We start from the raw sequence: 14,989 nt of genomic DNA on the forward strand, positions 1-14,989 counted from the left end.
CCTCCATAAGTTTTCGATGGGATTAAAGTCTGGAGACTGGCTAGGCCACTCCATGACCTTAATGTGCTTCTTTTTGAGCCACTCCTTTGTTGCCTTGGCTGTATGTTTCGGGCTGTATGGGCTGTATGTTTCGGGCTGTATGGAAGACCCAGCCACGAGCCATTCTTAATGTCCTGGTGGAGGGAAGGAGGTTGTCACTCAGGATTTGACGGTACATGGCTCCATCCATTCTCCCATTGATGCGGTGAAGTAGTCCTGTGCCATTAGCAGAGAAACACCCCCAAAACATAATGTTTCCACCTCCATGCTTGACAGTGGGGACGGTGTTCTTTGGGTCATAGGCAGCATTTCTCTTCCTCCAAACACGGCGAGTTGAGCTAATGCCAAAGAGCTCAATTTTAGTCTCATCTGACCACAGCACCTCCCAATCACTCTCAGAATCATCCAGATGTTCATTTGCAAACTTCAGACGGGCCTGTACATGTGTATGTCTTCCATTTTCTTACTATTGCACCAACAGTTGTCTCCTTCTCAGTCAGCGTCTTACTTATGGTTTTGTAGCCCATTCCAGCCTTGTGCAGGTCTATGATCTTGTCCCTGACATCCTTAGAAAGCTCTTTGGTCTTGCCCATGTTGTAGCGGTTAGAGTCAGACTGATTAATTGAGTCTGTGGACAGGAGTCTTTTATACAGGTGACCATGTAAGACAGCTGTCTTTAATGCAGGCACCAAGTTGATTTGGAGCGTGTAACTGGTCTGGAGGAGGCTGAACTCTTAATGGTTGGTAGGGGATCAAATACTTATTTCTCTGTGCACAATGCAAATAAATATATATAATTTTGACTATGTGACTTTCTTTTTTTTTTTTTTATATATATATAATCGGTCTCTCACTGATAAAATTAACCTAGCCTAAAAATTCTAGACTGTTCATGACTTTGACAGTGGGCAAACTTACAAAATCAGCAAGGGATCAAATACTTATTTCCTTCACTGTATGTCACCACCATAAGCATCTTATGGGCCAGTTTACAACTCTCAACAGCTTCTCCTCTACAAGGCCTCATGAACATATGTGGAGCCTGTACAACCGCACACAAAGTCCCTATGATGTCCGCTGTAGTTCATACTTGTAAATGGCATATAAAGCGTTTAACCCCTTAACCTATCATGACGTACATGTATGATGCGGTGGCCACAATTACACAAGCTGACATTTCCTGCGTATGGAGCTGGCTCAGCCTGTGAGCCTGATCCATATGCAGTGGATGTCAGCTGTATAATAAATATATATATATATATATATATATATATATATATATATATATATATACACTACCGTTCAAAAGTTTGGGGTCACTTAGAAATGTCTTTATTTTTTAAAGAAAAGCACAGTTTTTTTCAATGAAGATAAGTTAACCTTAAATTAATCAGAAATACACTCTATACATTGTTAATGTGCTAAATGACTATTCTAGCTGCAAACGTCTGGTTTTTAATGCAATATCTACATAGGTGTATAGAGGCCCATTTCCAGCAACCATCACTCCAGTGTCCTAATGGTACATTGTGTTTGCTAACTGTGTTAGAAGGCTAATGGATGATTAGAAAACACTTGAAAACCCTTGTGCAATTATGTTAGCACCGCTGTAAACAGTTTTGCTGTTTAGAGGAGCTATAAAACTGACCTTCCTTTGAGCTAGTTGAGAATCTGGAGCATTAAATTTGTGGGTTCGATTTAACTCTCAAAATGGCTAGAAAAAGAGAGCTTTCATGTGAAACTCGACAGCCTATTCTTGTTCTTAGAAATGAAGGCTATTCCATGCGAGAAATTGCCAAGAAACTGAAGATTTCCTACAACGGTGTGTACTATTCCCTTCAGAGGACAGCAAGAACAGGCTCTAACCAGAGTAGAAGGAGAAGTGGGAGGCCCCGCTGCACAACTGAGCAACAAGACAAGTACATTAGAGTCTCTAGTTTGAGAAATAGACGCCTCACAGGTCCTCAACTGGCGTCATTAGATAGTACCCGCAAAACGCCAGTGTCAACGTCTACAGTAAAGAGGCGACTCCGTGATGCTGGCCTTCAGGGCAGAGTGGCAAAGAAAAAGCCATATCTGAGACTGGCTAATAAAAGGAAAAGATTAATATGGGCAAAAGCACACAGACATTGGACAGAGGAAGATTGGAAAAAAGTGTTATGGACAGACGAATCGAAGTTTGAGGTGTTTGGATCACACAGAATAACATTTGTGAGACGCAGAACAACTGAAAAGATGCTGGAAGAGTGCCTGACGCCATCTGTCAAGCATGGTGGTGGTAATGTGATGGTCTGGGGTTGCTTTGGTGCTGGTAAAGTGGGAGATTTGTAAAAGGTAAAAGGGATTTTGAATAAGGAAGGCTATCACTCCATTTTGCAACGCCATGCCATACCCTGTGGACAGCGCTTGATTGGAGCCAATTTTATCCTACAACAGGACAATGACCCAAAGCACACCTCCAAATTATGCAAGAACTATTTAGGGAAGAAGCAGGCAGCTGGTATTCTATCTGTAATGGAGTGGCCAGCGCAGTCACCAGATCTCAACCCCATAGAGCTGTTGTGGGAGCAGCTTGACCGTATGGTACGCAAGAAGTGCCCATCAAGCCGATCCAACTTGTGGGAGGGGCTTCTGGAAGCATGGGGTGAAATTACTCCCGATTACCTCAGCAAATTAACAGCTAGAATGCCAAAGGTCTGCAATGCTGTAATTGCTGCAAATGGAACATTCTTTGACGAAAGCAAAGTTTGAAGGAGAAAATTATTATTTCAAATAAAAATCATTATTTCTAACCTTGTCAATGTCTTGACTATATTGTCTAGTCATTTTGCAACTCAGTTGATAAATATAAGTGTGAGTTTTCATGGAAAACACAAAATTGTCTGGGTGACCCCAAACTTTTGAACGGTTGTGTGTGTGTGTGTGTGTGTGTGTGTGTGTATGTGTGTGTATATATATATATATATATATATATACATGCAAAGAAATGCCGAGCTGTACTCCAACTAACCAGAGATCCTAAAAAAAACATTGGAGGAGGCCAAATATCTTCAAAATAGTAAATTACAACTTTATTTGTAAATCATACAACATAATGAAGACATTTTTGTCTGAAATACAAAAATGAGGAAAATATCATCCATCTCCTTTCAGAGGAATACCATGTCCCAGACAATTCATCAATAGTAAGATAACCCACAAAGGTATACATATGGTCAAAACCAAAGGCATGTCCTCAAAATGCAATTGCAAATAATTACCAGTTCATATAATCATAAAAAAAAGTAGTTAGAAGGATGTCAAAAAGTGCAAGAAATTTATACAGGGAGGAAAAGTATGACTCGGATTAGAAAGGACGCTAATGCCCCGAGGCGCGATTTATCATCTGTTTTCTCAAGGGGTGTAAATTATATCAGATGTTCTTTGTATGGTAGGCAAAGTAGAACGATATAACAAGAAATGCTGGTAATCTTTAAAATGTGGACCACATATAGAAAAAAGGAAGGCGGGCATAGCTTAATATGTTTATAATATACTGGGCAATCTGTATTTTGAATGTGGCACATGCTCACCCGCTTGTTGTGGCCCGGGCCAGCAGCGGGATCTGGTGTCCGGAAGGGGCAAAGTGCATATGCCATGTGCACTATTTACGTCATCCGAGAGCCCTGGACCATGTCACGGAATGCGGTCTGGCGCACCTCAGTGGCCATCTTAGTTACTGGTATGTACTCTTGTTGAAATAATGAATATAGCGAGAAAGACCTATCCGATTTTATATGTTAGAAGTGAGAATCCAGATGAATACTTTTAGATGTATGACGTAAGCGGAATGAACATCAAAGAGGTATGTATATTAGCAAGGACATATAAAAAATTCTTAATCTATTAGTGTAGTTATAGAATAATATAGCATGGCCAAATGGTCATTAACTTTTAGGGTCATCCCTATTAACTGGTTCCTGACCGCTGGCTGTGTATTTACGGCCAGCGTTCAGGGTCCTTAAAACCCACGCCATAGACTATTTACGGCGCGGGTTTTAGCTTGCTGCCCGAGTGAAGCTTTTACTGCTTCTATCTTCTCTGATCGCTTTTATACCGCGCTCAATGCGTGCTCTGTATATGAACAGAGGCATCGGCAGCATCATGGTTACATGATCGCCGGGATGCCGTTAGTGGCAGACTGCTGCTGGGTCTTACAAGACCCAGCACAGCCCAAAAAAATGTTTTCCCCCTGCCAATCATTGTCTTAACGCTAGCCCTGAGCCAATTACCCTAAAATAGACATGTAATATATTAAAATTTACGGTAGACAATGATGATCACAAATAAAAGGTCTATTTTAGGGTAAAACTATGTTACCATAAAAAAATAGCTAAAACGTAAAAAAGCTTATTAATTTTTTTTTTTACTATTATTTTCAAACTTTAAGCCTGAAAATTATAAAATGGCAAAAAGGATGTGTATAAAAATGATAAAAAAATAAATAAACCTGCATTGTCTACGGAAAAACACAAAAATCACGTCGCTAGCCCAACAAATAAAAAACTTATAGCTGTTTAACGAGTGCTAAAATGGGATAAACGGCGTCTGAAGGGTCAAAATAGCCTGGTCCTGAACTGGTTAAAGTGTTGAGTGCAATAAGTGCTAAAAAAAGAAGGTACAAAAGTAACACTGCAATTCATAATGTGCAAAAGAAAAGAAAAAATATACTGTATTAATAAAGAATAGTATTAAATGTTAAACAATTACCAACAGTACAGTTCATGTAAATATATATATATATATATATATATATATATATATATATATATAATACTAACAATGGCACTAATCTGCTAAAATGTGACTGCCATAGCCGGATAAAATGTCCTTCATTCTTCGACCCCTATGGTCTTCATTCAGTTCAGGTAGATATTCATCTTCATGTTTGACAAGATGGAGTACACTTTCTATCGCCAGCTGTTTAATAAATCTAAAGGATAAAAATAATAAAGATAAAATGAGTATATATTAAAAACATCTTCAATGGGGGAACACCTTGTATAGGAATGGAGCAAATCTGAGCGTCTTGTTAAGGCCATTTGGGGCTAGGGAGCCAAGTTTCATGATCCACTTTGCTTCTAGTTGTGCCAATGCCTTTTTCTATTCTCCTTTATTCCCAATATTAACTCTGTCAAATTCCTTTTAATTTGAGGTCTCTTGCATTGCAGTAATGTACCAATTTAAAATGTTTCGGGACTAGTTTTAGACCAGTCTTTAATCTCCATTGCATTTATAATGTCTCTGACATGTTCCCTTATTCCCCGCAATAAATTACTCCTATCGTGTCACAATAATGTGTTGTGTGATCTTGAAAGTTATCTGCAGACTGAAAGGTGGTTGATCTCTCCATGTTAGGGCAGGCAATATGTTGTTCACAGGGGAAATATTCCCCCTTGGGCCCTCTTGATCCAAATGCACTCTTTACTGTTGTTTCTTCCTGGTGACTGAGGACAAGCATGTATCTTAACCCCTTAAAAACCAGGCCTGAAAAGGCTTAATTACCAGCTAAATTGTTTCATTTTAACTTTTTTATTTTTTTTATTGACATGGCTATATGAGGCTTTATTTTATGCAGGAGTAATTCAAATGTTGTTCTGTGCAGTTTGGGGGCAGAAAAAAAATGAGTGTAAGAATATTATTTCTTTTTATGGCGTGAATGTAGGAAAAAGCAATTTTTAGCATTTGTTTTATTCTGTTCACGTTTCACGCTAAGTAACTTGTTTAATTATTATGGTTATTACGGTCGCGTAGATACCTAATATATGTAGGTTTTTTGTTTTTATGTAATATATGGGCAATAAAATGTGTTTTTTTGCTAAATACTGGCTTTTTTTTACCTTGCATTTGTTTTTTTCAATCCCATGAAGGGATAACTTTACTTACAACTTTATTTTTTTACTTCTAATGTATTGGCATACTCTTGTATGCTAAAACATTACACTGTGTCACTATGACACCGGCTTCTTTTAGGGCAACACATAGTGTTCCCTAACAGCAGGCTTATAGAACAGTCCTTTCTCGGTCCCCAGGGCTAACTGCAGAGGGTTCCCCCAGTCTCCAATCGCGTCACCAGTGACACGATCAAAGAGAGGAGTCTCCTTTGATCATGCCGTGGTGACGAACCGTGACGACCAAAGGGTTAAGCCGCTGAGTTTTTTTCCAATCCCAGCTGTATTCAGGAGGCTTCTCTAAGTGCAGGAGCTGTTAGTAAAAGCTTCTGCATAGAGAATGAGCGCTCGCTGTAGACTGGGGACCTGCACCGCCTGCCATCAAAAGACAGCGGGCAGTTTTGCTAAGGGGTTACATTTCTAGAACACCCATAGATATATTTGTGGGATATTTTACGATGTATGAATCGTCTAGCAATATAAACTGGGTTTATTGTTAGGGACATGGTATTTCTCTGAACTGAGATGGATGGATATTTAATCTCTCTATTATGTTGTATGATTTATAAATAAAGTTGTGATTTACTATTTTGAAGATATTTGGCTTCCTCCATATGTCCTTGTAGCGGCTGTATATTATAGCTGACACCTTGCTTATAGCTGACACCTTGCGGTTAACCGATTTTAGATTTCTATGGTCAGGCGCGACCACAGCCCATCTCAGACCCCTTAGGTTTGCTATCTAGGTCCATCTGTTTAGCCCTGCTAGAGGCAGGGCCTAAAGAAGATCTGTCACCCACAATACTAACTGCATACATTATTAAATATATCTTTTGGACCTGATGAGACTGATGTACTTACTTTGAAAATCTATGTAAGAACAGCTGTATAATTATTTTTCAATGTTTCCTGCCTGATATTAAAATAAACATTTTATGCGACCAAGTATATGCATGAGACCAGATTTATGCATAATGTAATCTCAATCTTCTCCCATCTGGAGTTGACAAGCTCCTATAAGTGTCACTCCTCCCCTGAACCATGCTGAATTCTCACACATGCTCCGTACGAGCTTCAGTTTTACAGCCTCTGTAGTGAGAGAGCTTGTCTTCAAGCAGCATTTTTAGAGAGGAATTATAACTTGTAACTCCATCTGCTGCTTTCCTTTACTGCAGAGCCAGGGAAACAGCTTGTGCTGAGCATGTGCAGGATTTCAGCATAGTGCAGGGGAGGAGAGACACTGATAGGAGCTTGTTAGCTTTAGGTAGGAGGAGATTGAGATTACATGATGCATATACATAAAATGTTTATTTTAATATCAGGCAAGTATTATACAGCTAGATTTTCAGATTGTTCCGGATTTTAGTAGATCAGTCTCATCAGGTCTATGAGATGTATTTAATAAAGTATGCAGTATATATTGTGAGATCTGGTGACAGATCCTCTTTAATAGGAGCCAGCAAAAAGCACATTACACTGCAATACATTAGTATTACAATTTATTGTGCAAGCGATCTAATGATTGTATATTCAAGCCTTTTAGTGGGGCTAAATAGTTTTTATTAACTCTTCAAAAAAAAAAAAAAATACACCATTATTTATTTTGTACGGTGAATGCCTAAAAAAAAAATTTATTATTTTTTTTTTGCGTCAACTTCATTCCCCCAAGAAACGGAATAAAAATTTATCAAAAACTTGTATGTCCCCCAAAATGGTACCAATAAAAACTACAGCTTGACCCACAAAATGCAAGCCTTCACACCGCGATGGAAATACTCTGAGTATGCTGACACAAGTAATGTTTTTTTTTAACAAATTGTTTTTATCTTGGAAAAGTAATTAAACAAAAAACATTTTTTCTAACAATCCTATTATGAGCACTTTGTTGCCAAACTATCTTCTCCGATCCTGGTCACCGTTATGTCATGTGACCTCAGTGTTGCTGCCCCATTCCTACAGTTGTCTGCTGTGTTGAACCAGAAGTCGCTTTCACTAGGCAAGACTCACATTGAGCGTCTAATAGGAATGCATAGTGACTTCTGTGGCACTTCAGAAGCTGCAGAAAGCCGTTTAATAAAAGTCAATTACAAAAGTGTTTTTTATACCTAAATACATGCATTTCACCCCCCCCCCCCAAGTGTTTGGACACTTGGGGGGGGGGGGGGTGAAATGCATGTATTTAGGTATAAAAAACACTTTTGTAATTGACTTTTATTAAATGGCTTTTATTAAACGGCCTCATTTTACAATCATTATTTACTCATCCAACACAAAGCTTTCTCAGTGATCAAACATCATCAAGATATAAAATATATGTAGGGACAATCCATCAAGAATGCCTCTGACTTTCATCAAGCTATTTTACATTAAGGTTTATTATGGAAACTTGCTATTTATAGATTTTGCAAACCTGATATACTTGTACAGTTGGCTTAGTAATAGGGCAATGGATCATTTCTGGATCAGGGCAAATATTTTTAGATTGGTGTTAAAATCTATCACGGTATGAGCATTTTAGAGCAGGTTATTAGGTCATTTTAAGTATGGGTTTACTCACGCTGTAGTGTGCTCCACGGTCAAAAACCGCGAATACACCCTATTGATATTTAAAATACTTGTAATCAGCACTTTATTATTCTTGCTTATAAGCCAATGGCTGACATTACACCAAAAAAGTCACAAACTGACGTGCATCAAATTTACACTAAAACGTGCGATTTGTTACTCGCTAGATTTGAAGAGTCACGAGAAAAGACCTAGTTTAGGCCACATTTATTAAAGTAAAGTAATTGAAAATGGTGCAAATCTTCGCCTGTTCATATCGGCTGTAGATTTTATCTTCCGACTGCCAGAGCGTTAAAAATTGGCCAAATTTATTAAGAGGCATGAACCTTTTAGTAAGTTTTGCGCAAACTACTACAACTATCTGCCTTACTAAGACTGGCATATGACACACTAGTCTTAGTTAATGTGGCCCATTAATTCATTGGTATTATCCTCCGGATAGGCCATCAATTTCTGATCGGTAGGAATCCGACTCTCAGCGCCCCCGCCAATCGGCTGTTTTGAAGGGGCTGAGTATAGAGCAGTGAAAGAAATGAAGGCGAAGCAGCGCTCGCGCTGCGGCCCCTTCAAACAGCTGATTAGCGGGGGTGCCAAGAGTCAGATCCTAATGATCAGAAATTGCCTTAAGATACGCCATAAATTTTATTTCTCCGGAAAACTCCTTTCACATGTTTAGTTCTCCAAGAGGCAGTCCGCAGTTTATAAGAACTTGACAGCATAAAATTGGGGCTATATTTGCCCCACACAATAGGAAGCAGCTTACAACTCTGCATCATGGAGAAATACATTGAATAGCTCAAAGGCTGCATGTAACGTTGCATAATTTGGTGTAGGAAATCCGCAAGTAAATGCAGATAATTCCACAGGTAAAATCCGCACATTATTTTTTTTGTGTTTTTTAAGTAAAAAAATGTTACATTTTGATGTGGGATTAGGTGCGTTTTTTTTTGGTTTTTTTGCTGCCAATTTTGGTGCGTTTCTTTTATAAACTTGTCAGATACAATACGCAGGTGGAAATGCAAGATAAATTTACATGCTGCGGATATTAAAATACGCATCGCAGGTCAATTTACGTGCGTAAAAATTCTGCAGATTACTTAAAATATCATTTACTTTGCTTTGGACTATATTACGTTGCAGATTCGCCACAGGAAAAGAAGTGCGTCAAATCCGCACGTAATACGTATCGTGTATTTGGCCTAAAAGTGCAATTCAAGGTGACTATGTGGTGCACATCCTTATGTGATGCTTGAAAATGCCTTAAAGAGATCCCATCTACTTTTTATTTGTTTATATTAACCCCTTAACGACATCTGACGTACCATTACGACGCTGTTGTTAAGGACTTAACACAACACAATGTATAGGTACGTTGTGTTGCTTGTGCGGGCTGAGAAGATGAGCCCGCACCATCGCCAGCAGTTGTCAGCTGTACATTACAGCTGACACCCCTGCTGCATGGCCAGGACCGGAGCTAGCCTCCGATACAGCAGATTAACCTCTTAGATGATGCGAGCGCTGGATGATCCATCCACTAGCAGATCGTAACACCGCGATGCAATTGCGGGGTTCTGATGGCTTCCTTGGCAGACCGGAGGCCTAACAATGGCCTCCTGTCTTCTGCAAAGTACGGAAGCCTGTTAGGTCCCGCCCAGAGGTGCTTAGAAGCTGAGCCTGCGACATTAGCCAAAAGAGCCTAATAGGCTTGCTGTCAGTGAATAACTATAATGCATTGCACGAAGTGGGTAGTGCAATGTATTCGTGTAAAGATCAGAGGTGCGGGCTTTCAAGTCCCCTAGTGGGACAAAAATAAAGTTATAAAGAATGAAAGTGTGTTTTATTGTGCAAACACAAAAAAAAACTATACATGGTATCGCTGTAATCGTGTCAACCCGCAGAATATAGTAAAAATGTCATTTATAGCCCAGTGAATACTGTAAAAAGAAAAAGTAGAAAAAGGTCACCTTGCTTGCCAAAAAATTAAATAAAAAAAAGTGATCAAAAAAATGATGTACCCCAAAATGGTACCAATGAAAACTACAGATTTGTCCCGCAGCAAATAAGTCCTCATACAGCTCCGGTGGATAAAAAAATAAAGTTCTGGGTCTCCGAATAAGCGGATACGATTGGGCACAATTTATGAGTGCTACACCCGCCACACATCTATGGATTATTATTTATTTACCCCATTATTATACCCTCTTATTATGCCCTGATGTACTCCGCACAGCTTGCCTATACCCTGATGTACTCCGCACAGATTACATATACCCCCACATTATAAACTGAAATACCAGCAAAACCTCAAACAGAACTATTACCAAGCAAAACCTGCGCTCCCAAAGCCAAATGGCGCTCCCTCCGTTCTGAACCATACAGGGTGCCCAGACAGGAATTTACATCCACATATATGGCATCGCCATACCGGGAGAGCCCGCTTAACAGTTTGAGATATTTGTCTTCAGTGGCACATCTTGGGCACAACATATTGTGCACTAAAATGGCCTATCAATTTTTACTTTGCACCATCCGCTGCGCATTAGATTCTAATGAAAAAACAGCAGTGGGGTTAAAATGCTCACTACACTACACCCCTTAATATGCCCTAAGGGGTGTCGTTCCCAAAATAGGGGTCACTACCTGGGGGTTTGTTTTACTATTTAACCTCCGAGCCCTGCAATTCTGGGCCAATGCTGAAAATCACCAAAATAGGCCTCAAATGCGCATGGTGCTCTTCAATTCTGAGCCCTCACATTTGTCCAGGCAAATAATAAATGCCTTGATGGTTGTAGTTTCCAAAATGGGGTCACTCTTTGGGGGCTTCCATTGTACTCTGGTACTTCAGGGTTTTGCAAATGCGACATGATGCCCAGAAACCAAATCAACAAAATCTGCATGCCAAATTGCGCTTCTTCCTTTCTGAGCCTTGCCGTGTGTCCAAGCAGCACTTTATGAAGCCATATGGGGTATTGCCGTAATTAGGAGAAATTGCTTTACAAATGTTGGGGTGCTTTTTCTCCTTTATCCCTTGTGGAAATGAGAAAATTCAACATTTTAGTGGGGTCACTTTTGGGGGGGTTTCAACTGTTTTGGTCCGTCAGGGGCTTTGCAAATGCAACATGGCACCCGAAAACCATTCCAGCAAAAGCCAAATGGTGATCCTTCTCTTCTGAGTCCTGCCATGGGACCAAACAGCGGTTTAATGCCACATACAGGGTATTGCAGTAATAGGGTGAAATTGGTTTTCAAATGTTGGGGTGCTTTTTCTTTATGCCTTGTAAAAATAGAAAATTTATTTTTGATTTATTGGAGAAAATGAGGATTTCATTTTTATGGCCTAATTCCACTAAATTCAGCAAAAACCTGTGGGGTTAAAATGCTCACTATACCCCTCGATAAATTTCCTTGAGGGGTGTAGTTTTGCCAAATCGTGTCTTTTTTGGGGGTTTCCACTGTTTTGGCCCCACAAGACCTCTTCAAACCTAACATGGTGCCTAAAATATATTCTAATAAAAAGGAGGCTCCAAAATTCTCTAGGTGCTCCTTTGCTTCTGAGGCCTGTGTACATTACCACATTAGGGCCACATTTGGGATCTTTCTAAAATCTGCAGTATCTGGGCAATAAAGATTCAGTTGTGTTTCTCTCGTAGAACCTTTTGTGTTACAGATAAATAAAAAAAAAGATTAAAACAGATTTTCTGCAAAAAAAATGTCATTTGTAAATTTCACCTCCGCTTTGCTTTAATTCCTGTGAAAAGCCTAAAGGGTTAAGAAGCTTCCTAAATGCTGTTTTGAATATTTGGAGGGGTGCAGTTTTTAAAATGGGATGATTTGTGGGGGTTTCTAATATATAGGGCCCTCCAAAGCCACTTCAGAACTTTACTGGTCCCTAAATAAAAAAAAGCTTTTTAAATAGTCTTGAAAATGTGAGAAATTGCTGCTAAAGTTCTAAGCCTTGTTAACGTCCTAGAAAAATAAAAGGACGTTCAAAAAAACGACGCAAACATAAAGTAGACATATGGGAAATGTTAACTAGTAACTATTTTGTGTGGTATTACTATCTGTCTTACAAGCAGATCCATTTAAATTCATAAAAATGCAAACGTGCACATTTTCTCAAATTGTATTTTTCACAAACACTGACTGTATCGACCAAAGTTTATCACTAACTTAAAGTACAATATTTCACGAGAAAACTATCTCCGACTCGCTTGAAAAAATAAAAGCATTCCAAACAAATGTCAGATTTGAAAAAAAAAAATGGCCTGGTCCATTAGGCGAAAACGGGATGTGTCCTTAAGGGGTTAATCAATTACTTAGAGATGCCTAAAGTGCATATTTCCCTTTTAGGTTCATATTAAATCATGTTCACAGTGATATTTAGAGTGTCTCTTGTAATGGGTGCCGCCATTTTGAAAGGCCGGTTTAGCAGTACCAGCACATGGCTTGCCTCTGCCTCTTCTCTAGTGCACTCCTTGAAAGTACGTGACCATCTGTGATTTCAGCTATCATCTCAATCGACTAAATGGGAATGTTTAGTTTAGTAAAATACCTGCATTGGTTTATATATGGAACTTTATTATTTGATAACTGCTTTGCTATTTTATTTTGCCAGGTAAAATATATAGAACTATTAAATCAACTAGTTATACCAGTCTGTACTTATGTTGCACATGTAATTCACCAGTAAATATTTTGTTTTTAATATGACCTAGACACTCTTACCTATAGATTATTGGTGTTGTCTGGTATCTAAAGCGACCCTTCAATCCAAATAAAAAATTTGACTAGATTGCAAATATATAGTCAAACTACCTGCTGCCCCGCTCCAGAATGACCCGGCCTGCGTTCTGGTCGCCCCGGTTTCCACTTGCCAAAATGGCTGGCACTCTTCTATATAGGGCTTCTTTGGGAATCTGAGACAAGACCCCACTTCGATCCGATGGACCAGCGCTGATGACGTCGGTTCCTGTGTCCATCAGTGCTGTTCCATTGGTGCTAGTTAAAAAAAAAAAATTTGAGACTGGAGGGTCACTATAAAACTAATTCTGGTGTCCGTAGGCTCTCCCAAGGATATAAGAAAGTTGCTTTTTCTTGAATTGTTATTCTGAGAATGTTATAAGAAATAAAAAAAAAAAAATTGTATCTAGAAATCAAATCTTTGCTGCTTTGAAGTATGTGATGCACAAAATCTTTTCCTACTTCTACCAAATGTGAAGGTAGATAGATTTGAAGAAATGAATAAGTCCATACAGTGGAAGTTGTCATTTTGTAAGCCCTTCTGTGCCTTTGATTGCCAGCGATGGTTTAATGGGATTGTCTGGGATTAGAAAACCATGGCTGCTTTCTATCAAAAACAGCGCCACACCTGTCCACAGGTTGTTTGTGGTACAAAAACTCCACCCCATTCATTTCACTAGAATTAGGCTCCAATACCATACATAACCCATGGACAGTTGTGCAGTTATTGGAAGAAAGCAGCCATGTATTGCTAATAATGGGGAAACCCCTTTAAAACTGTTAATTGCCATGTAGAGTAAGTACCTAAACTTGCCATTGTCCAATAAGAACAAACATAAGAACAAACTTAAGAATATCTGAAGAAGCTATCTAGTGTGAGCACCCATGTCAGCCTCCAGTACCTCTATGAATGTCACCAGAAGAACTTGGATATTGGGGTAACTGCAGTCGAGTCATTCTGCCCCCATATGATAAAAAACAAACACACACACATAATTGGTATGGGCTAAAAAATAAAAGTGCTGTCTTTAACCCAGGGCTCCTCTTTCTTCTTGCCACTGCAGTGTGGAGTTTGCGGACAGAACCTGATGAGAGACGTCACCAGGCTCTGCCCACCTGCTCCATAATAATCATTGTGCTAATGTATATTTTTAGGCACAAGCACAAGGGGAGCCTCTTAGTTTTAATGCCCCCAATACTGCAAGTGCCAAGTAAGTGGCCCCTTGATGTTCAAGTGTCCTGGGCTCTCCTCACTGAAAGTGAAAAGGCCACCTCCATGACACTTGCAACCGCGATGCCGGGAGCACTAGACGTTAGTTTCTCTGTCATTCAACTTGCATGGCTTCAAAAGTTGTATTGTTACACTGCCCTCCTCTATGCAGCGCTTTCAGCAGTATTGAGGGCTTTGCTGAGAGATTCTCTTTAAAGCATACCTCCAATTACAGAAAACTTCTAATGTGTCATGGAAATATGTCAGAAATTTCCAGCTGTGGGGTCCATGCACCTGTTGCTAGAACAAAGCTGCTAAAATGCAAAGTGGTCTCGACTCCCATTGGCTTTCCCCTTTATTTGGAAAAGTTTTTAATGTGTAATCTGCTTCCCTATTTTTGGGCAGCATATTATAAGGACTGGTCCGCTGCACAATTAGACCAAACAATACAAAAAAATGTCTAAAAAATTGTTCCAGTCGATTTAATAGAGCCTAACACAGATTT

At 39.4% G+C, this 14,989-nt stretch overlaps 2 protein-coding genes across 3 annotated transcripts in view; one reads left to right on the forward strand and one right to left on the reverse strand.

Annotated features, from left to right (window-relative positions):
* Nucleotides 1-14,989, forward strand: part of ZDHHC15 (zDHHC palmitoyltransferase 15) — a 67,948-nt gene that overhangs the window by 20,329 nt on the left and 32,630 nt on the right. The window lies entirely within an intron of this gene.
* The window catches only part of UPRT (uracil phosphoribosyltransferase homolog), an 88,366-nt gene that overhangs the window by 4,097 nt on the left and 69,280 nt on the right, over nucleotides 1-14,989 (reverse strand). The window contains exon 7 of one of the 2 annotated variants that reach the window (XR_012850339.1): nucleotides 4,860-5,011. Coding sequence is in view for 1 of the 2 variants with exons in the window: in XM_075835716.1 (XP_075691831.1) it covers nucleotides 4,989-5,011 (23 nt within the window). In the remaining variant the exon portion in view is untranslated. Of the gene's footprint in view, nucleotides 1-3,181; nucleotides 5,012-14,989 lie in introns of those variants that run through there. The other variant, XM_075835716.1, reaches the window with a different exon arrangement.

Source organism: Rhinoderma darwinii, chromosome 8 (assembly GCF_050947455.1).
Source record: "Rhinoderma darwinii isolate aRhiDar2 chromosome 8, aRhiDar2.hap1, whole genome shotgun sequence".
Classification (NCBI taxonomy): domain Eukaryota; kingdom Metazoa; phylum Chordata; class Amphibia; order Anura; family Rhinodermatidae; genus Rhinoderma; species Rhinoderma darwinii.